This window comes from Phascolarctos cinereus, unplaced genomic scaffold (assembly GCF_003287225.1).
Source record: "Phascolarctos cinereus isolate Bilbo 61053 unplaced genomic scaffold, phaCin_HiC Scaffold_5;HRSCAF=322, whole genome shotgun sequence".
Taxonomy (NCBI): Eukaryota; Metazoa; Chordata; class Mammalia; order Diprotodontia; family Phascolarctidae; genus Phascolarctos; species Phascolarctos cinereus.
Window position 1 is genome coordinate 367,643,950 of NW_027555958.1, and position 24,168 is coordinate 367,668,117.

The following is a 24,168-nucleotide window of genomic DNA, read 5'->3' on the forward strand; positions in this document are numbered from 1 at the left end:
TGAAGTTAGGAGGGTAAATGAGACTGCCATGGAAGAATAAGACAAGAAAGCCAGGACTAATGGCAGAATTTGGGGGAATATATACCTTAAAGGTTTTATAAAGAAGACTTGGAGCCAATGAAAGATATAGAAAAGGAATTGTTAGAATGGTAGGAAGGTAACCAGGAGAGCGTAATATCTCTGAAGGCAACATGTGAGAATATCAACAAAGAGAGAATAGTCAGCAATGTCAAATACTACCAAGAGATCTCTTTTGTGCTTAAACTTAGTTATGCTACATTAGGGACTATCACAGTCTCAATGAACTCATATACAAAATAATGGCTGCCTCTCCTTAATAACTAAGATCCAATTATCCAGGGCCTACAATATTGTCAGAATCAAGGAAGGGGAGACTGGAATATTCTCTAATCCTACAGTACTTGAGGTATCTCTCTTATTCTACATGACTTTTCAAAGATCACTGAAAGTTATAGAGGCTAATAACATAATTTATGCACATTTCAACAATTACTCCCACCAATTATTTCCTATGGGTTACCTGGATCTAATGACATGGACTTATCAAAGATAGCTAAATAGTCCTTTAGCATCTTCCTACTTATAATAAGGCATTAATTCCCTACCAGTCACTTTTATTCATTTGTAGTCTAAAGTTCATTTTTGTTGGTAGAGAAAATCAAAAGAGAAGTAAGAACTAAACAGCTTTCATTCCATTATCAACTCATCCTCCCCAAAAAAGTAATTTTTAATCTTTTTTTCTCCAATTTAGCAAAAAGAAAAAACTAAATATTTTTGTTGTCCTCAATTTTCCTCATCAATTCCAACCCATTCTTGGCTTTAGACTTTTCATACCAATTTTACAGGACCACACCACATATAAAAAAATTCATCCTCTATTACCTGCCATTGCTTCTATCTTATCTATATTTCGTAAACCTAAGTTGTTTAATAAATTTTCTGAGCAGCCTTATTAATCATTTTAAACAATACACCCATTTTCCTCCTCAGTGAAATGATCTCTGCGTCTTTAGAATTTTATTCTTGAGAATTTCCTACGCCAATTGGGCTGATTTTCCCAAGAGAACGTTAGTCCATCTGATCCTAACTTTTATCTGAATGCTTTTAAATCTTGTCTTCCCACATCTAGGATATACTAGACTATGACCAGCTTTCCTTTCCTTCTCTAGCACAAATTTAAGATGGAACAGTCATTTCCTTTCGTGGTTCCCATTATTAACACCCTAACAACCAGTTCCTCCTTGTTGGTTAGAATGAAATCCAAAACAGCAGTTCCTCTCATTGCTTTCCCCCACTTTTTTAAAGGACGAAATCATCATTAAATCAAGCCAAAAAAAACTATTAGCTGGCCTGCATTGGGCAGAGAGAGCTCTAATAGATGTCTGGATAATGGAAGTACCCAATCATTACTCTATCATGCCTCCAGTCCAGGTTTATGATTTATTTTCCACACTCCTCACCTAATTCCTCTTTCTGTCCAGGTGGCGTGTAGTATGCTCCAATAACAATGTCACTTCTGTTTCCCAAATATATTTCTGTCTGTTCTCTTCCTCTTACTCAATTCTGGACCCAGTTTACTATCCATCTGCCATGTCTCTCTGAGTTATATTACTGATAGACAAGCTCTTTACTTTGTTCATCCAACTGCATATAATAATCTGGACAAGAGACATTTTCCATAACAGTTGATTTTTCCAGTTTTGAGAGGTTGGATTAATTAATTGATCAAGAGGTATTTATTATGTGTCAAGCACTGTTTTAAATGAGAGGGATAAAAATGAAATAATCTCTGCCCAAAAGAAGCTTATATTCTATTGAAGGAGATATGTACATCTATAAGTATAAACAAAATAATTTGTGAGGGAAGACATTAGCAGCTGTGGGGATCAGGAAAGGCATTGTATAGAAGGTGATACTTGAACTGAACTATTCTGAGTAATTATAGATCTTGTTTAGGAGACTCTGAGGTGCTCCAGGGCATCATGTAATTGACACAATATAATCCTTGTAAAGGCATCTGTAGGTGCCTTTATTTATAGAGAATCCGTATTCCACTTGGATTCTCTTCATGACAGTGGCAAACAACTTTGACAAGCATACTTCTTTCTGTTATATGCTGAATAACATCATGAAACTGCCTACATTTTAACAGAAGTTAAGTGGTTATTGATAAGGGAGCCATTTCTGAATCTGCTATCTGCATATAGTCCAACTATCAGAACAAAAGGCAAACAAGAAGAATCAGAAGATGACATGTAAATAATTAAAAAAGCTTCAACATAACTTAGTCAAACAAGTTTTTAGTGCTAGAAAATGGGGGAAATGGGGAACAGACAAAGGAAAAGACACTGACACTCATTATTACCACCACTTCTTACAGAAGCTAAACTGATATAAGGCATCATACCAAAGAGGTCAAAAGAACCTTGAAACTTTCTCAGACAGTAAACATATGATTTCTTTGCTATGAAACATAATAGCCAAGTACAATACCAGTTTATAATACAACCTCATTTGTGAAATATTATAGGAGGACAACAGAGAATAGCAAAGAAGAAAACTGGTTGGAAGGCTTGATGTGAGACATAACTAAGCCAGACTGCCTCAAAAACACTTATAATAAAACTTATAGAACAACAAATAGATTTTAAATAGAACAACTATGTCACCTATTTTCATCTATCACAGAGGAACCATGAAATAGAGATTAACTTCTTAAGCCTTGATATGGTCAAGAAAAGTGCAAATAGTAACTAAGGAAAATGGAATTAGAAAGAGTAGTTAGAATGGATTAAGAACACATAAAAGAGATTTGTATTGAAAAATAAATGCTTTTGAAAGAAATTAAGGAAGGATTTCTAAAATATTTGAAAGAGGGAAAGTTATTAAATAATTGGAGAAAATTACAGACGTATTATCATCAAAGGGGCAATCAAGAAAACATCAACAACCACCAATCATATGTCTATTTTCTCAAGTAACAGGCCTATTTTCAAAAACTCCTATGACAATGATAAACATGTACATCGAGAGTTTCCTTGAAGAAACAAGATAACGGAAAAGGTAGGCTCTGCAAACAATTTTCTCCACATCTTCAGGCACACAATTGACTAAAAGGCATAAGGAATACAAGTTTCACTGTTGTTTAGTTTGTTCATTATTAACATTATTTTATTCTATAGAATGAAAACTTAAAGGCTCTCCTCCAATACAACTTGACAGGGGTAGAGATAATTTTGTTCAGTGATCCTCTATCAATATTAAGGAAGGCATGAAACAAGAAGATGAATGCTAGCTAGCTAGAGGTGTTTTCCTTTGTCTTGTGTAAGGCACATCTTAAACAAAATCTCAATGAAAGAGAACTTCTCTACAGATGATAAAAGCTATGGATTATATTGTGTTAACTGCATCAAACCCCAGAATACTGTAAGACTTCCTCAGTGGAAGTCATGAGGTTAATCTAACCATAAACACAGAGAAATCCAAATGCAGGAAGAATGTATATTGTCCTGAACAGGATATGCAGTTGGATGAACATTTTGTTGAGTTAATCAGTGAGTAAAACTATCCTGAACAGGTACTACAGACAGACAATGTGTACGGGCAAAACTATAGGAAGAAAAAGGGCTGTACTGAATTTGGAAAGATATACAACACTTTCAATAAAACAGAGTTGTTCCCCAACATAAATCCACCTTTTTAAAAAGAATATTCTTCCAATGATGCTAGATGGATAGCTCTTTGGGTGACCAAAAACACAAAAGAAAGGCGTCTCACGGGCATAAGGCTAAAACTTATTACTAATAATGACAACACAAGAAAAGGAGTAAAAGCTATGACTAGAAAAGGAGGTAGATCCATCATATAATGATGTTAGAATTACAGATGAATAGTTCATATTTTGCATTGGTAATCATTCCAGAACGTTGAAAAGAGGCTCTTTGGAGGGTTTCTGGGAAGACTGGCAAGAAATACACAGCACAAGAAAGTGTACTACTGCACTACTTTAGGGAAAACACACATTGATGAGATAGACCATATGTTCACTTAAGTACTATTGAAACCATTGGCTAAAATAAGGGCTTTAGGATTATCTACACATTAAAATTAATCATGACACTCCTGCCTCTTGTCAACATAGACAATTGATAACTATCTGCTTATAACACTTCTCTAAAGTGTTCGAAAGACTATACGATTATTTAGTTTAGCCAATTTTTGGTTCCATGTTATTTCTGGCTATCTGATGAGCCTAACTCATCATTCTTCCTTTCTTCTTATTCTGCAAATCCCAAACCTCCTGTTTTTTTTTTCTATATTTGTCATTGGCACTACCTAGTAACCTAGTTTAAAAGTAAAGTCATTTTTATACCAAGATCCAATCAGTTACTACCATTTTCTATACAATGACTCTCATTATACCCTTCCCTTAAGTTCCCATTGCCACAATACTATCGGCCCTTCAAACTATAAATGACTTGCATTCTACATGTTCATTTGTCAATCATTTATTGGGAAACTGAGTTGTATTTTTCCATAGAAACAAAATAATTAATCATAGTTAAGATCCTAATTCATAAGTCTATCTAATCCATAATATCACTTAACTATAGATCTAATAGTATTGGCCTGCAGACAGGGTCCTGAGATAAGTCATTTGATACAGGAAGGAAAATTAATAAGAACAGAACTTTTTCTCTCCTTCCTGAGCCCAGGGTAACTCTTAGACAAAATAATGAAATTGCTTTTAGTATCCTCTCACCTCACTTTCTGCACCCCTTTCTCCCTACTGTCCTATGTCTCCTACTTCAATATCCTTCTCAGGCTTGTCTTACTCCCTCTAAGTACTATATGTTTCAAAATTACTCCCCTCACCTCCTTTTCCTTTAATCAAAATTTCCCTTACTTCAATACAGATGATCTCAGCATGATATTATAAGGAAAGAAATTTGAGAACAAGTACAAAACGGTGAAGGTATGGTTAGAGAGCAATTTGTCTAAAAAAAAAAAGTTTTAGTGGCCTATAACCTCAATATGGGGGCGAGAAAAGAAGAAAGAGAAGGAAGAGGACCAGAAAGAGGTAGAGAAAGAGTTAGGAAGGAGGACAGGAAGGAAGGGAGGAAGGGAGGAGAAGAAGGTGAAAAAGAAGGAGAAGATGATGAAGATGATGATGATGATGATGATGGCGGCAGTGGCAATCTAAATCTATATTAAGATAAACAATATCCAGAAGTAAAGAGACGCCATTACCTTTGTACTCTGCCTTAGAATGTCTGGAACACTGTAATGAAATCTAAGCACCACAGTTTAAGAAGCACATTGAAAAGCTGCAAACTGTTCAAAGGAAGGCAATCATGATTGGGAAAGGCCTAGAAGTTATGCCATATGAAGGTTATGTGAAAGAAGGGAGGATATTTAATCTGGACTTAGACAGGACAGATGCCTTTCAGGCCTCTGAAGGCCTGTCTTGTGAAAGAAATGCTCCTGGTTCCAGCAGGGAGAACCAGGATCAGTGAAGGTAAGCTACAAAGAGGTCAATTGAAAACTGTTATTAGGAAGGGTAAAAAACCCTCCCTTACAGTTAAAGCCATCCCCAAGCGGAAGAGACTACCTGGACAGGCAGTGGTTTTCCTTTCACTGGCATTCTTTAAGAAAAGGACAGATGACCACCCGTCAGGCATACTGTAGAAAAGATTCTTGTTAAAGGTCAGTTTGGACTAAATGGCCTCCAAGGTTCCTTCCAACAGAATCTATGATGGAATAAATTCACACAAATACAGCTTCACGATCTATCTAAAACAGAGATTTTGACAACATCTTAATTCTTCACTTGTATAATTGGGGTAGGAAGAATTGCAAGTGACCTGAAGGGCAATGAAAAGTTGTATGGTAGATATAAGAAGGTTATAGCATATTACCAACGTTGTCCTATGGACAAGAGACTTCATTGTCAAGGACAAGCATTAATAGAAAATCCAAGTGTTGAACGAGTGAAACACTAAAGGAATTACACAGAGGGATCCAGCAGGTTGGGTGGATCCTTTATGGAGAATTTACATGAAGGCCTGGGCAAGAAACACACTGGATGCAAAGATAAGAACAGTTTGCAATGTGCCAGCAGAAGGCATGCCCACATTTATGAGATCACAGATCTAGCTCAGAAATAAGTTGCACTGTCTACCTCTAAACAATGAAATTTTTCTAACCAAAGTGTTTTGTGAATCTTAAAGTATCACATAAATCTAAGTTATTAATATTATTGCTTTCAATCCAAATTCATTTCTAAGTGGTTGGATTTCAAGTAGGATAATAATGTACTAAGAAAAAATCAGCAATATGAAAAACTTTGGGGAGCAAGACAGACAAGGAAGGCAGACTAGCCTTACCCTAGAGTCTGGTCCTGTAGTAAACTACCATAAACTGTTCCTTATTCTTAAGTATCTTTTCTGGTTCTTAATAATGTCTTTTATTTTTTTCATTAAAGGCATCTCTAGATACAACTTCCCATCCCTACCCACTATTCCTAATGAGCCCTCTTGTAACAAAGAAAAACAATTAAACAAAATCAGCTAACATTGCACCTGTAGTCCCCTCACTGCAATACCAAAAAAAGACAGGATTTATGCTCATCTCTTCTCTGGTGTCAAGAATGATCATTACAATTACTCAATATTCAGCTTCATTTCAGTGTTCTTCTCAATTACACTATTACAGTCATGGTGAATACTGTTCTCCTGGTTTTGCTTAATTCACACTGTGTCCGTACATGTAAATCTTCCTTTGTTTCTTGTAGCATAATAATATTCCATCACATTCATATGCTACTTTTTAAAACAATTTCCCAATAATGAGTATCCACTTTGTTCCCAGTGTTCAGCTAACACAAAAAGTGCTGTGATATTTTGGAATAGAGCTGCTGTTCCCCGACAAAAACACAAGTTTTTTGAAGATCAGCAGGGGCTCACACTGCCAGATATAGGGATGAGGAGAGAGAAAGCAGTAGCACTCATTTATTTGGATGAATTATTCACATGTAAGGCTTTTGTAGGTCAGGGCCCATCTATATTGCAAAAACCTCATAACTATTCTCCCTGACTTCAAGTTCTTGGTGCTCCCAATCTATCCTATACTCTATTCCCTGAATAATATTCCTACAGACACCAGGTCCCCTCCAGTTCTTCCTTTTACCAAGCTGAACATTTCCAATTCCTTCCAACTTATTTGCAGGCAGCATGATTTTTAGTCCCCTAACCATCTTAGTTGCCTTCCTTTGCTTCAGTTAGTCAAAGTACTTCATAAAATGCAATGCATAAAACTGAATATGACAGACATGGGCTGAACAGGCCAGAGTACAGAGTATATCACCTCTATTGCTCTGGACACCATGTTTTTCTATTAATGCTGCTTAAGATCACATTAGCCTTTTTGGCTAATGTGCCTAATCTCATTGTTGTTCAGTTGTTTTCAGTCATGTCCAACTCTTCATGACTTCATTTGGGTTTTTCTTGGGCAAAGATACTGGAGTGGTTTTGCAATTTCCTTCTCCAGCTCATTTTACTGATGAGGAAACTGAGGCAAACAGGGTTAAGTGACTTGCCTAGGGTCACACAACTAGTAAGTGTCTGAGACCACATTTGAACTCGGGTCTTCCTGACTCCAGGCCCATGCTCTATCCAGTGCACCACCTACATGCTCTATGTGCCTAATCAAACTAGTTGAATTTGACTATATTCACTGAATGAAAAAGCAAGAGAGGAAAACTAAAGGTTCTTAAGCGTGGAACAACAGCAGTAAGAATTTTAAAGAAACGAGTTAATCATACAAATAAGAACACATTTTTAGTTTCACTTTTGATTTTCCCTATCCACCCTCTAGTGAACTGATTAACAGTAGAGGGAAATGGCAAAAGTGAAGTCTGTACTTCTCTTCTTACTCCATCTTTAATTGTCTTCCACAAAAGCTTTAAAAAAAAAAAGGAAGAAAAAAGAAAAAAACACCCAGCAGTCCCATCATTGGACACCAGAATACGTCTTGCTATATGCTATATAGCCTTGATTTCCACATTCTTAGAGGCAGCACTGCCCTACACACATTATCTTGAAGTTTTCATCTTTGTCCTGTGGATTTAGTGACCTTGATTTCTAAATGATGAATCTAAGACTCAAACACCTTGGCAGTGTTCTACTAGGGTCTTTATTGAGTAAGGCAATGACCATATAAAATGCTTCCAAGTTATGACCCAACACACTGCCTTTTCTGAAAGAAAAGGTACAGACTGAAACATTAACAGTTTCTTCAAGATCACAAAAGGAAGTTTGAGAGTCTCATGTAAGATCTGGGACTGAAACTCTTTCAATTTTCCATTTCTTATTCAGAGCTTTACAATTTCAGATAATGAATGGCGCCACCGAAGTGACTGTTATGGAAATTCCACCACCATACATCACATAAAATTTCTCTTTCCCCACCTCCACTTGTTTTCCCTACTTCCCGGCTCTCTTCTCCTATCAGGTAACCTTAGCTTTTCCATTCTTTCTTTACTCTTTATTGGACTTTAAAGCAATTCTACTGTTCAACCAAAAGCGTAAATTAGATAATGAATAATACTAACAATAACATTATTCATGTAGTTTGTTAAGTTTTACAAAACATTCTCCAGAATCCAAGTCAAGCTGACTCAACAATAAGAAGGTTGGCTATCTACATGATCTTTTAAACCCATCTCTAATTGTGCATCAATTATTATGAAAAGGCTGATTTTAAAAATATACCATGGATCCTGACAAATATGAATTAAATGAGCTTTAAGTTCTCTTTTCCTAAGAGTACAGCTTAAAACTCTTGAAACACTTCTGAAAAATAAGAGATTAACTTCCATTAAGATGATATTATAACAAATAGATGCCATTCACTGATGCCTATTTGAGACTTAAGTATGATATAATAAGAGTTCAGATACAAGAAGGGCTATTCTACAAAGGGTAGTGACCACCTGTTCAACATCTTCAATGAAGAGAACAAAAACCCAAGTTGTAGCAGAAAGGACTTAGGTAAGATATATGGAAAAACTTTCTAACAGTGATGGTTATTACATAGAACGTGGGCAGAGAATGACTTGCCAAATCTCTTCTTGTCTGGCTTTTTTATAACTGAATAGACTCTGGTATGCGTGTGTGGCCCCATATGAAAGTAAGGAGACAGACAAGATGGTCTTTAAACATTGTAAGTCCTAAGACTCTGAATAAAAAAAAAAACTCACAGAGACATACTCTAAGACTGCACATAAATACTGGTGGTAGGAAAGGCATGAGATTCTTGAGACTGTCAAAACTGCAATGGCTGCACTAAAAATGCTTCACTGGCAAAACACGTACAAAAGATTTCAGGCATAAGCCAAGAACACTGATTAATACATAACCACATGGCAGTTGCTATGAAACAGACTATAACACCAGGTGAACAGTTGGGCATCCTTCTCTGGGATCAAAAGTGAGGAATGATGAAGAAACACCAAACAAGTATTCAGGACTACTTAGAAATATTTAAAGTTTTCTTTAAAAAATGTTTTTTAAACCTTGAAAAAATGGAAATAATTTCAAATGAATTATTATTGAATTAATAACTAGAAATAGTAAATTCTGTCGTTGCTCTTGTCCATTCCCAACAAAATCCATTTTATTGAACCTAGGTTTCTGTTTCTATCCCCAGGCTCTAAGGTTTATACCTGAAGTTTCCTAAAAGGAAACATTTCTAAGAGTTAGCAGTAATGGTAAACAAAGTAATTTCTAAATAAATAACTCACAAAGAAAAGCAAATTATTCTCCCAAAACAGAAAAAAAAGTAATGTCAAAAAGATCCTGTAGTTTTTTAATCACCTTTAATTCAAAAAGTCTCACTTTCAACCAACTAGCTGACCAGAAAAGACATTGCTGTCTCACATCCCCTGCTGCTGCCCTAATGAAGAGTGTTTGAATGGTGTGATTATATAATCACCACCATTAGTTGTCATTTCTTTACCTTTTATTCCTCCTTCACTTTTCTATACCCCACTAGTTTCCTCCCACTTCCCTTAAGAGGCTAATCACCTGATGACAATGAATCAATGTCACAAATTCTAACCAGTAGCATCTTTTAATATGTTGAAGAGAAAGAACCAGTCAGCTCCAGCACCAGGTTTTGAGTCATCCAAAATTCTTTTAAGGACACCAACTGTATGGTAACATATGAGTCAAATTCTAGAACTTTCTTTTTAACATTGTCCAAAAAGAATTTCCAATGTGGGAAATTGTACCTACATAGTAGAATTTTATTAATTCACACTAATGATTCAGACACCCACAGCAGGCTTCAAGATTTAACATGTGAGTAAATTTTGAAATAAAACACAAGGTACTTTGTACAACAAAATGTACTTCGCATTTGTTTTACTCATTTTTGCATGTCACAGAACTATTAAATGAACTAGAAGAGTTTCGATAAATTCATCTAGTCCAGGAGCACATAAATTTCAGGGTTAATAAAAACATGAAATGAGACAAGCAGATTTTCTCTCCAAGAATTAGACTCACAATATCTCCCCATGACTGAGTGCTAACCCTACTTTAAGATTAAAACAAAAGTTTTCAGGAAGTTGCAAATCCATGTTTTACATCTTAATACAGGTTAATTTGACAGAGGAACAGCTGCCACCTATAATTAGAGAAGATGTGAGGAACAGTGGAGAGAGATACAGGTATTACTTGTTCCTCCTCTCCTATGCTAACCTCTCCATCGTGCCTTGGTCTAAAATTCCAAGAAAAATGGATAACTCAAAATGACAACGACTGTGCCATCTCTCTTCCTGACTCACACAGACCTGAAAGCCACACAGACATATGATAAGGGGGAAAGCAACTACTAGATTCAAAAAACTGTTCAGACACTAGAGCGGCCGTATCATTTCACAGAACGATCAGATTTGGACAAAATCTTAGAGGTCATTGAGTCTAACCTGGCCCAATGCATGAATACTTTTTTATCCTCTACTGTTACTCCAAATACTCCTCCATGTTAGTGATATATGATCAATGGTAGGGGGGATAGGGTAGGAAGGACACAGTTCCCTGCTGCCTTCTGGGACAAGTAAAGTTGACTTTTCCAAAATATCCTCTAAATCTCATAGGTCACGATTTATTCTCTAATCCAGTCATGCTTTCTTATATGGCCTCAATAGTCCAACCCTGTAATCTTCTCAGATTAAAGGTACTTCTTCATACCTTGTTTATGAGGTTGCAGAAAAACTATCTGATGTCCGCTTTATACCATGTCATTAAATTCTGGATTTTCTCAGGCTACATTAACTGAATGTGGAAGGTGAAAGATCACATATCCCCTCCCTTATACATATGTATCCAAAGACAAAACTGAAATCACACTGGAAACTGTAAAGCAAACGGGAAAGACATAACAAAAGTACAGGAATCAAGACCAAGATTTGAACATTTGTACAATATGCAAAGCAGACAATCCTCGCCTTCTCTGCAATTATCTTGACATCAAAACCTAATTTGAGACTTTCTTTTTCTATCAAGAAACAATGTAACCAGATAAAATAATTGCATTTTCAAAACAAGGGTGATCCAAGGCTCCAAGGTTAGACCTGTGATGGATTCAATGAGATACATGAATATTTCACTTAAATCAGTTACTTGATTTTTGTTTGAGTAGTGATAGGCAGCAGAGTGAAAAGAAGCCTATAGAGGTTGTCTTATTCCAAAGGTGTCAAAAACATCCAACACTCCTGAGTGACAGCTAGATTAAAATGTAACTGGGGAATATTCACCAAAATAAATAAAAATGCAATAGAATAGAAAAGACAAGTTAGTATGTGGTTTTCTCCATGCTGATGCCGGCATGCTATGCATGGTTTATTGACCCCTTTCTATTTAACTTTGATACCACTTATCTAATCCATTCCCCTGCCTCCAGATATCTAGCTTCCACTGTTAATATTGCCGTTCATTACATTCCTAAAAATCTGCAGAGGAAGTTCCACAATCTTCTTTGGCATTACATTCTGTTGTTTTTACCTTCCTCCCAGGAGACAGTGAGGAACAGAATAACATCTGAAAATTGCTTGGAATTTCTTAGAAGAAAGGTGTTACAGAGAAGTTATGTTTTTAATTTAGAAAACAATATATGTTTATTTCTCCTATACAAGTTTCCTCAACCATCCTCTCTTTTTCTGGTATGTGAGCCCTTGATCCTTTCTACCCTTCAAATATAGTAATGAAAAACTGCTCTTAAAAGGTCATATAAAAATCAATACGGAGCCAACATTTGTTGTTGATACCCCTTGAATTTAAGGGGGTAATTTATTTAATATATAGACATTGATAAGAGTTTATAATGTCACATCAATAATTCAGTACTTTATCTGAATATCAATATTATGTGAAAGTTTAGAAGCCACAGCTTATTATATGCTTTGAAATGACGGATGTTTCTCCAGTAAAGAATGGATGCTTCTCTAATGCCACAGGATACATGTGCTTTTTTTTTTATCATCAGAATAAATCTGATCCTAAATATATGTCCTCAGAAATTTGCAGTTGTCTCTGACAAAAGATATTTAAGCAACAAATAGGGACTGAGCCATAAGACCAAGAAAGGACAAAGGGGTTGTAACTGTGCCAATTTCTTTGAGTCCCTAAAATTTGGCACCACACTCACTTTCATAGACTCAGATCGAAAAGGAACAGCATGACTGAGTTTTTCATGACTATTATGAGTGTTCAATAAATATTAAATCACCATCATAAATGGCAGAGAATTTTGGCAACCTTCTTGTAAGGGACTCAGACTGTATATTATCTCAGGTAAGGAGAGATGGTGCAAGGAAAAGCACACATTAGATCAATTCATTAATGACATACCTGGACCATGGAAAAGCCCACAACCTTTTTTCTGCATTGAAAATTTGTTTCACCTAGGGCACGAGAACATTAGCACTGTGTTCCTCCATAGACAGCCTTTCCCTGCAGCATCTGTTGCTAATTGAAAGGGACTCGAATTACAAAATCCTAGTCAATTTCTCTCCCTAGCCCTTGCTGTGTATAAAGATTTTCTATGCAGGAGCAAAGCATTAGTCTTCTACTACAGCTGATGACTGAAGAGCAAAAAAAGAAAAGAAACACAGAAGAAAGCGGGGTTTGTGTGTGTCCAGCAATATATCAAACTAAATTTGGGGGATGAAGAGTGAAAAATGCCTTTTGTTAGCCTAGTGACTGACCATTCTACAAACACAACTATTCAGCAATGGAATCCTATTAAGGTTCCAGCTAACCAAATTCTCTGTCTGCTAATTTGGTATTTTTCACCTTTATGTCAGTCTTATATATCTGGCTGTTAACAGTTCACTACTTTCTATTTCTATAGCATCTTCCACTCAAGGACTCCAAGAGACAAAACACTTTATCTCATGAATACTCCTGATGTCCCAGTGACATCCCAAGAAATGTACCCAAAGTCAGCATAAATTATGTGTATACTTATAATTTTAATAATGTAGACTATAGCTAAGAGAGAAATTATACAAGAGGCACATAAAAACAAAATGGCAAAACAGCTTGCATTTATGTGGTCCTTCACAGTTTGCAAAGCAGCTTTCTTACTGCAAGACAGTACAAATGTTCTCCCAGTTTAACAGAAGAAGGAGCTCAGGCTCAAAGAAAAAGATTAAGTCACTTGCTGAAGACCATGTGGCTAACGTGTATTATATATAGTATAGCCTAAGGACTTAAGCCCAGACCTTCTGAGTTCCCACAAAATTCATTAAACTTTGGGAAAAGACATTGTAACACAGCACTCACTGTGTTCTTCGTGAGACAGAAAAAAAAGGGGTCATCATAGCCTGGTATAGGCTCTGATTTTCACACATACCATCGCAAATAGAAATGAGAAGAAAACATGATCTGTCTTTAACTCTGTCATATATAAAATCCTCTATAGCTTTCATAATCTAACTTATTAAAGTTGAAAGGTTAAAAGTATATGTCTTAAAAATGAAATATAGTTTTGTGAAGATCCTATGCTACAAATGAGGTAAATGGTGGAGAGGACTCATTTCCTGTCTCACAGCAACCTCCAGGCTGATTCTTAATTCCTTCTCTATTATTCCAACTAGAGCATAAAGCTTCTTTATCTTATCTTCCCTATTCACACCCTTCTGCAATGGTTACATATAAGCTAGTTTGGGGCTCTTATCATTCTTGAAGTGGAAAAAATTGTTTTTTCTCCTTCTTGATTATAGAAAATTATGACATCTGTTCAATAGTATACAATGTTCTTGAAATGCTTTCTTTATGTACACTTGATTCAAACACTTCCCTGACTACTTAAATGCTATGCAACATGGTAGGGACATACGAAGTGTTTAAAAGTTCACACCATATCTTCATAACAGTTAGCACAGGCTAGCAGCCCAAATTATAACACTATAGAGAAAGAAGTCATAAGCATCAAAACATTTTCAATACTAATAGTGTTCAAAAGATATGCACAATTTTCAAAAGAATTTCAAACTAGAAATGACTAAATGAAAATATAGTACAAATCACTAATAGCAATGTAAATTAAAACAAACTAAAACTCTTAGGTGTTACCTCAAACCCTGCAAATTAGCAAAGATAACAAAAAATAGGAATGGTCAATGTTTGTAAAGTTGTAAGAAGGCAAGTACACAAATATAGTACTACTGGAAGAACTAAGAATTGGTTAAACCATTCCACATATCAATTTAGAATTATGAAAGAAAAGTAATAAAACTATCCATACCAACTCCATTAGTAGGTATATATCTCAAGGAAGTCAAAGAGAAACAAATGTCCAATGTGTGTCATATATTCAGCAGCATTCTTTGCAGTAGCAAAGACTTGGGGGAAAAAGTGTGCCAATTGACTGGGAAATGGCTCCAAAAATTTGTTGTATGAGAATGTAATGGAATATGCAATAATAGCTTATGTTTTTATTAGCACTTCAAGGTTTTCTAAAGTGCTTTATGTATATTATCTCATTTGCTCCTCACTATAACCCTATGAAGAAGGTACTATAATTATTGTCCCCATTTTATAGCTGATGACACCAAAGCTGAGAGGTATCAGCTAATTTGCCCAAGGTCACAGAGCTAGTGAATGTCTGAGAAAGGATTCAAACTCAGGTCTTCCTGACTTGAAGTAAACCTCTCTATTGACTATACCACACTTCCTTTCTTAAGTGGTTAAAAAAAATTTTTTTTTAAATTACACATACAAGAAATTCAAACAAACATGGGAAGATTTACATGAATGGACAGAGAATAATATAAGTAAAACCAGGAAAATATACATATTACTAAAACAGTATAAATGAAATGCTCAAAATGTAAGCCAAATTCCAAGTAATTAGAAAACCAATAATGATCTCAGAGAACACATTATTAAACATACACCTCTGATCATAGCAGACAGGCAGGGGACTAGCAGGATAGAATGTTTTCAGAGGTGGTCACTATAATGGGTGTTTCTGTTCAACTGTTTTTCTTCATTACAAAGAAATGTTCAAAAGGGAGGGAAAGGAAGAGGGAGGTTTCCAGAAATGACTGTGATATGAAAACAAAAGGCATCAACTAAATTTTTTTTTTTGATGGGGAAAAAAGGTACGGTCATCAGTAACTACCAGCTCTCCTCTTGGATTTCAGCACAATGGCTTCCCCACCATAACAGCTCATCTGGCACTTTCATCTTATGATTAGAGAACTTAGGGCTGAAATTTTTGTTCTATACATGTACAAGAGAGTTCCAGGACTTTAGCTCCCTGAAATTTGGGAATTAAAACCCCGAGTATATGCCAGCCTGCTTCAGGTTGGTTATGTCAGACAAAGTACCTGGTTTTGATTTCTTTTCACTGGCCAGTTTTAAGTTTCTAGCTATCAGTATGAACCTGGCATCCTGGTTTTGAGCTCTCTTGAAATGAACTGTATGGTTTGAGTCAAAACTCTTTGATTTAGTTTGATCTAGTGTCTCAAAAATAAGAAACACTTGTTTACAGAATTCTGTAAGCACCATTATGATACAGGTTTCTTGTGAGATGAAATAAAAAATAAGGTAACTGCCACATGACTTCTGGTTGACTGGTTATAATGATAATTCTCAGTCCTACACTGTCTCTCTCTTCCTTGGTCTGAATTTTTAGTGAAAAAAAATTATCATGCACCATTTTCCATTGATCATATCACAACTCCATTCTGAAGAGCCATCAGGTGTCAGAGTGTTACCCAACTGAAACCATTAAAGATGATTGATGAAAAAAATGCTAAGAGAAAATTGTGAAAACAAGAAGCACATCCTTTTACTCTCCCTCTCTCTCTCTCTCTCTCTCCAATACCTTCTCTCTCTCTCCACCAACCAGGTCACACAAATAGTTCTACATGTACACAGCTATTATGTCAGTTTTAGGAATTCTATTTGCCTTACAGTCATTATTTAATTTTTTTTAAACCTTAGCATTTTTATCTTATGTTAATATTTAAAAGCATTTGTAAAGAAGTTGATAAAAAGAGTCGACACCAATTATTCCATGAAGATTATAATGGACAAGATCTCACAAGGTACACATAGCAAGTACTACATCTCGCCAATGATTGTAACCAAGCGTTTTAAGACTCAGCACTTTGCATTTTTCTTGTTAAATATCAGAAGCAGGAGACACTTCACTGTTTTTTTTTTAAACAATAAAGCTGTGAAGCAAGTTCACTATCTTCCAAGATCAGCTTCAGTCTGAAAAGAAGGGAGCTTCACACTGAAGCAATTATTTAAAGCTACAAGTATCTATTCCCCTGTTCCTCTTTTGAATGAAGGAATTCTTCCTAGCTCTTTAAGAAAAAGGTTTACAGTAAATAGGAAGGATTAAATCTTTCTTCCCCTAACAATCTAGTGCTGGAGCAAACTTCCTCTAAAAGCATCAGGTGATAATATTATGAAAATGAACAAAGATGCTTTACTTCAGTCTCCCTTAAAGGAGAGCATTCAGAGGTCACACACTCGATTAACCCTGAAGATACCAACACAAGGAAATATTAAAAGTAATTCATACACGAAAGATGCCTTAGAGTAAATTTTCTCCTACCTGAAATTAAAGAGATACTATTCTTGGGGATTCTTGAGGTATGCTGGTATGACATATAAACAAATGCTATGGAACAAATTCCCCATTTCATTCCTACCATTCGAAACCAATCAAGACTCTGGACCTGCCTGGAAAGTGTAAAACAAAATGGAAAAAGGCAAGAACTGAGGGGTATGTTTGTTTTATTATAGAAAGAATAGAGACAGAGAGATGCCAAGCTTTGTGAAAGGTTAATGCCAGACTACGGAACTTCTTTCTGAAGGCAGGTGGCTACAGGTCAAATCCTGGAGTTCAGACTCTTGGGTCCTGCATCCTCATGGTCCAACTAGAGAGAACTCAAACTCCTGGATCTGCTATGAAAAAGGAAAGACTTCTTTAGAAGCTGCCCATATGAAATATGGCTTGGAAATGAAATGGAGCACCCTCTTCCCCTACTACATGTGCCCTCATACTGAGACGCATCTAGTTCCAAAACCATACTGGCCTTGACAGGTTGAGTAATGAAGTTCCTTCATCAGGATCTTCATTTCATTGTAGAATTTTCAAGTTATCAAAAATACAAACTTCATAGATTCTTTCATGATAAGTGACTAACTTGAAAACCATTTGTTTTCCTACAGTAGAATAACCAAATTTGTTTAAGTGGCAATCAAAAAAACTGCAAGGTCAGTGAAATAAAATGGGAGAGAGCAATGAGAAGGAGAGATAAGAGGTAAGGGCAGAACAAAATAAGTTGCTAATCACTTAAAAAGAACACTAAAGCATCCAAGTGGGTATAGCAGAGCTACTCTTGAGTTTTGCTTCAGCTTAGGCTAAACAAGAGGGTTCTAGCATGAAAGATAATATTTCAATATTAACCACAAATATTTTCCCTCTTTCAAATGTTTTCTGTAGCTCCTGCTTACCTTTTTTCTTCTTCCTTTTTTGTTCTTAAAACTTCATTATGCCTACACTACACATGCCAGCTATATCAATATCATTCCAAAATATCCTTTTTGCATTCTCCTTATTTTCCCAATACCTGAATGCCTCATGTTTGGTCAAATTACCTTTTACTTCTAAATTCTCATATTCTACAGTCTTAGAGATTGTCTTTGCATTTAATTTTCACTCAACTTAATAACAGATTCTTAGCTTCTTCCCTACAAACAAAAATCTTTGGAATTACAGAATTACAGAAATTTAGATCTGAAAGGGACTTTAAAAATAATTTTGCTACTCAAATCTTTCATTTCTAGAAACTAATGCTCTGCATATAAATATAATGCACATATAGTTAAAACATCCCTTCTACCAACTTAGTTGATCTCTTTTTAACCCCAGTGATATCAGGAATCATTATTTGTACTCTTAGGGATAATATCCTAGGAGAATAATAAGGTGACACTGGATTTTGATTGGACTTTGAGAAGAAAGGTGCTACATTATCTAACCATTTACTACATCATTTCATGTATCTACACAGCACCCATTTTATAGACAGAATAACTGAGATCCAAACATCTAATGACTTGCCCCATGGTCATTCTATAAGCCTGTGGCAAAGACAGGACTAGAATCTAATTTTTCTAACTTCCATAACTTTAAATAATGTAACTCCACTCCAATTCAGTGAAACTTTAAGGGATTCATGATCTGTGTCTTGGTTCTTAATTATCAAATAAACAGCTATCACACAAAGTATCATTCTCAAAATAAAATAAATGTATCTAATATTATACATGTTGGGGCGGGGGAAAGGAAGGAACCAAGGGAAATTATCTAAAAGAAATATACTCACAAATTATTTGGTAAAACGGGACTGGTGGAGGAAAAGCTGTCAGCAAAATAAATGTCATGCTCTAAAACCCAATTTTGCGGACAGTTTTCAGCATTTTTCATGTTGTGCTTTCCACAGTCAGCTGTGAGCTGCTTCCTAGTGTGAAATCGCCTAAGAAAGGGAGCAAAGCTGTCATCTGACATCTGGGAGCGTGGAGATCAGGTTGTGGTATGAAGCATTTTGGACTTCTTCAATTTAAACAGACATTTACCTGTAAATTCTTAATTCTAGAAAGCTTTCAATGGGAAATATCCATTTAAATTTCAAGCAGGGATATACAGGGTGCATTTGCAAAGATTCATAATGGGGTGGAAAACGAAGGTGAAGGACACACACTGATGGGGGTACAGGGGATCATATCAACTTGTTTAAGACTAGAAAGAGGAGTTTAAGTGCTTTATAATAGCGTGAAAACTCTGAGAGATGTACAACCTTACTCATCTTTCCCAGATTGTATTCTGCATGGCTAGCATAGACTTTGGCTATAAAAGGTTTAACATTATATGCCCTTCTCATGCTATTTTTTATGGTACAACATTCAGATTGTTTAGAGTGGGGGGAAAATAGTGGTAAGGAAAAAAAATATTTCCCCTTCTTTTTCTCTCTTAGTTTTGCTCTTGGGGAAGAATCTCTAGAAAGCTATAGCAAAGAATGCCTCTCTATTGTGAGAACTGAAGTTACTGTCAGTTAAGCACCCAAAAATTCCCAGCTATGGTAAAATAAATAAAAATAGAAAAATAGATGATGGTATCTCAGAAATAGCCAATTTCTCAATTTTTATTCAGTCATCCACCTGGATGAATACTGGGACAGGGTTCTAGGAGCCCTAATACTGGAATCATCTGTTACCATATCCACAGGGTCACTTCTACAAGGAGCATCTTTCCTTTACTCTCCCTGCCAGGCCAGGGTTTTGTGTTGCCCCAGTATGAAAGCGACCCATATACCCACACACGATGACACAGAAATGAAACATTTTCTAGAGGACTGTAATAGATAATCTAAGGACACAAAGAGAACCTAAAAGGAGTGGTTTCCACTTTGAAAACAAGGCTGGGTTTGATCAGTGAATTCGTATGCTCCAGACCCTCTTGATAAGGCTGCAGCTGCAGCCATTAATGTGCTGGCTTTTTCACAGATGTAGACTGATAAAGCTTGGTGGGTTTTTTTGTCTTTTTGTTGTTTGGTGGAACATTTTTTTAAGTATAGAAAAAGTGGCAATAGTTTAAAAAAAGTTCTTTGTTTAGTTTTTAGAAACTTGTGAATATCCAACCTCCTTGACAGTGTAAAAGTGATTGCTGTAGTGTTCAAATGGCAATGACTTTTCTAAATCTAAGATCACAAAGTTGGTAAAAATTATACTTAAATAACAGAAGGTGATCATTTGCATTTCAAAATTTATCTATCTTGCTTTTCCCTCCAATTAGACCAAAACATGTTGATTCACAGGTTTCTGTGTGTGTTTGTTTCTTTTTTAAACTTATTTATAGAGCAGAATAATGGCCCCCCTGCTAGTTTGGCATTTGCTCAAGTTTCTGTCCATGTAAATCGAATCTGTTACTGGAAAATTTTCTCAAAATACCAAGGCACATTAACCAGAAGATAAAAAGATACATTGCTGATATTATAAAGTACAGGGCAGGTGGATAATGTTTTTAGGACAAATATGTGATAAGGATTCCCAGAAGGGAGGAGGGATAGGGGTAGGGAGTAGGAGGTAATGGGGCAAAGGGTTGTTTAAACATAAGTGAATCATTCTCATCATAATCTTGTGACAACTTTACTTTCTAACCAAACATCAGCTGCTTAACATGCTTTAGAAATACTCAGAAAATAACAATGAGGATGTAAAGGTTGGGGGAGACTTCCAAATCCTTTGACATTTACTAAAGGTATATGAAAAGACAATAAAATACTATACTGATTTTTAATTTGCTAATAGTTTAAATGTTATTATATTATTTGGAGGGGAATGCATTTTGCCATCAGTACTATTGGCCCTTTATAAAAGAAACAGTAATAGCCATTTTCTTTCTTCCTTGAAATATAAAATATAAAATTGGATTTTATGATTAGAATTCTTCAACAATATGGTTTCAGCAAATTAAAATGTTAGCACTAATTTTGAGTCATATTGACTTTTTTATTTGTTTCACTCTTAACTTAAAAGATGTTAATCCATTCAAGGAGTAGAGACCTTCCACATTAGTCAATGCATACAATGATACTAGAACAATTTTGAAACTCACAAAGCTTGAAAGTACAATTCTTGTTATGCAAATAATTACAACAAAGCCGTTCTTCAGTCTACAGCTTTTATCTAATGCTGGGGAAAGGAAAGCAGCCAAAGAATTGGATAGCAAAAATCCATTAATGGTAGAATGCCACCTGCTGGTGAATTATGAGAAACATAATTTCTTGGGAGATTTGTCTTAAAATGGGCATTTTTTGAAATGCCCAGGATCAAATGAAATATATAATTACACAGAACTGAAGGCATATTATGAAACCCAGTGCAGTTTTGCCTGAAATAAATAGTTTCCATAATTGCAATACATTGTAAATATGAAAACGAACAGGAAAATAATCTACAATGGCAAATTGCACCATTGAACAGTTTCTGATGTCTCACTGAATGTATAAAAATAAGAAGGTAGTATGAAAACCAAAGTTAAGAACTTTGCTGTATCCATTAAAAAAGGAAACTATGTAAAATCAACAAAACTTCACCTTATACACTGTTCTATTAGCACTCTACTTCAGGAGATTTCATTCAGATAATTCCTCAGTTTTCACTCAAAACAAGCACCGCAAACTGAACTTCCCTGCCACTCCCTTGTAAATGATTGCAATTATTGTGTAATATTAATGTACACTTTTACCTATAAAATTATTCCTTATCAAAATAGGAAAGGGGGAGATAAGCATGCATACTTTTTGAGGGAGGGAAGAGGGGAGAGGGAGAAAGAAGAAAGAGAGGAGAGACAGGGAGGGAGAGAGAGAAAGGGAGACAGACAGACAGAGACAGAGAGAGCACGAGAGAAAGAGAGAGAGAGAGAAAGAGAGGAGACAGAGAGACAGAGAGTGCACGAGAGAAAAAGAGAGAGAGAGGGAGAGAGGAGACAGAGAGACAGAGAGAGAGAGAGAGAGACAGAGAGACAGAGAGAGAGAGACAGAGAGACAGAGAGAACAAGACAACAAGCTTAATAAAGTAATTTGATCAAGGTTTCCTTTTCATTATGAAGTGATTTTGTTCTCCCATTTACTGAATCACACTAACAACATTTCAAAAGACGGTATAACAATCTACTGGAAGAGGGTAAAAAATGTACTCTATGGCACTCAGAAAGTACAGCTACCCAACTGTACTAATTTGGGGTAGGATGAGAAAACAGGAAGGAGAGAAAAAAAGAAATGCAAACTCATCAAGTATGATGAACTACCTCACATTTGCTTATAAGACTGAAAAATTTTGCTTGCTCTCAAATACAGAACTTGATCTTAAAACAAATTTTCACTTAAAGACATCTACTTTTTAGTTGCATTTATATTACAATATTTTCCAGTTACTGCAGCAAGACACTGTGAAAGCCAATACTACTCTACTTGGTAACTGTTATATAGTGAAAGATCAATAATGGTGCTAATCATTCCAATATTATCAGCCTGAGCCTCCTTTCAAGGCTACTGCTGATGACAAGCAAAGCAGTTTTAGCAATCCAAAGAGGTTCAATGCTGGGTAAAAGGTAGAGGACCCCTGGATTCCAACTGGCCCATTTATACTAATGACAGGTAGAAAGGATCATGAACTCAAGGCCAACTTGTGTGCTTAAGCTTCTGCATATGTTTACAAAGGATTTAACACACACCAGAAACAAATCTCGAATTTTTCAAAGTGAGGATAGTACAGAGCGGACAGCAGAAACTTATCACGACAAATATTTGACTAACCAAGCTGATTTGAAACATCAACAACAACAATATCTGTGTTCCCTAAAATTTCAAACAAAAAACTGTAACAACTTTAAATAGACCATTTTGAAAGATCAGGTTGGTACATCATTAATGTCACATATTACAGCTTTTTAAAAAATGCCCAGCATCCTGTCTATTTTTACTCTCACTAAATAGTATTTACTATTTGTAATGAAACCAACATGTTAAAAGGAGCATGACAGATTTCACAATGGCCCTTACAAAGAACAAAAAGTTGAGGTGTTTTGTAGAAGGAATCCAGTCATGTCAACCCTTTATTTTGTAGATTGACAGATAAGTTTTATGGGAAAAACAAATAATCTTACATACTTTTGAGCTCAACAGTAGCTCATCCTTAGCTTTTTCCCAAAAATTTTGGTTTTTGTATGAACAAATTCAAAACAATAGAGAGTATGTGAATACACAAGCTCTATGAGAGGAAATGAGAGAAATTTTAGAACTATGACCAGAAGAGCATTTAAATATTATCTATCTGAACTCCCCTCATTCTTACGGATGAAAAAATTATGACTGTATTTCTAAGTTGTGAAAAATATACACTAAAGTTATACAAATAATGAGCATTTGGTTTTTGATGTAAAAACGATTAAAACAAGTCTTCTGGCTGATTTAAATCAAAATCCAATCCACTGTGGTAAAACTGGAGGGAGATAAGAAAAGAGACCACTGAGAACATCTACGAGGAACAGAGGACAAAGTATGGTATAACCAAAGACTCAGTCAGTCTTCAAGGACAACTGGCAGTAGTACCAAGAAAGGAAACACAGGGATGAATAGCCCCAGGAAAGACTTCAACCCGCTACTGGATTAATAGCAATTCTGCCCTCCATGCTGAACCAATGCCCTTTGCTCCAGCCTGGAGGTCCCACCCCAGTCCTCTCACTCTTCTCCCTTCCCCTGATACACTTTTCAAGTGAAACATTTTAGGTGATTGCTCTAACCTGGGGCACAGTACATTCTCTCTATGGCATCGCTGTCACAGGAATCTTCAACCTCACTCCACCTGCTAAAATACGTTAGCTGAATGTGTCCTAAAAACAAAACGACAGGAGAAATCAAAACATTTTTCCCTTCCATTTTCTGCAGAAGTGAACTGTAATTACTCCTTTTGTAGCTAAAAACAGTATCATTAAGAATAATGGCATCATTAAGTACTAGAAGCTATTACTGGGGGTGAATTTGCTGCACTG

At 35.8% G+C, this 24,168-nt stretch overlaps 1 protein-coding gene across 7 annotated transcripts in view; it reads right to left on the reverse strand.

The window, feature by feature from the left end:
* RPS6KC1 (ribosomal protein S6 kinase C1) overlaps positions 1-24,168 on the reverse strand; it is a 203,717-nt gene that overhangs the window by 15,804 nt on the left and 163,745 nt on the right. For 5 of the 7 annotated variants that reach the window (XM_021007820.2, XM_021007814.2, XM_021007817.2 and 2 more), the window contains one exon: positions 23,920-24,009. In XM_021007820.2, the coding sequence (XP_020863479.1) occupies positions 23,920-24,009 (90 nt within the window). Of the gene's footprint in view, positions 1-17,328; positions 17,517-23,919; positions 24,010-24,168 lie in introns of those variants that run through there. The other 2 variants (XM_078156318.1, XM_078156317.1) reach the window with 2 other exon arrangements.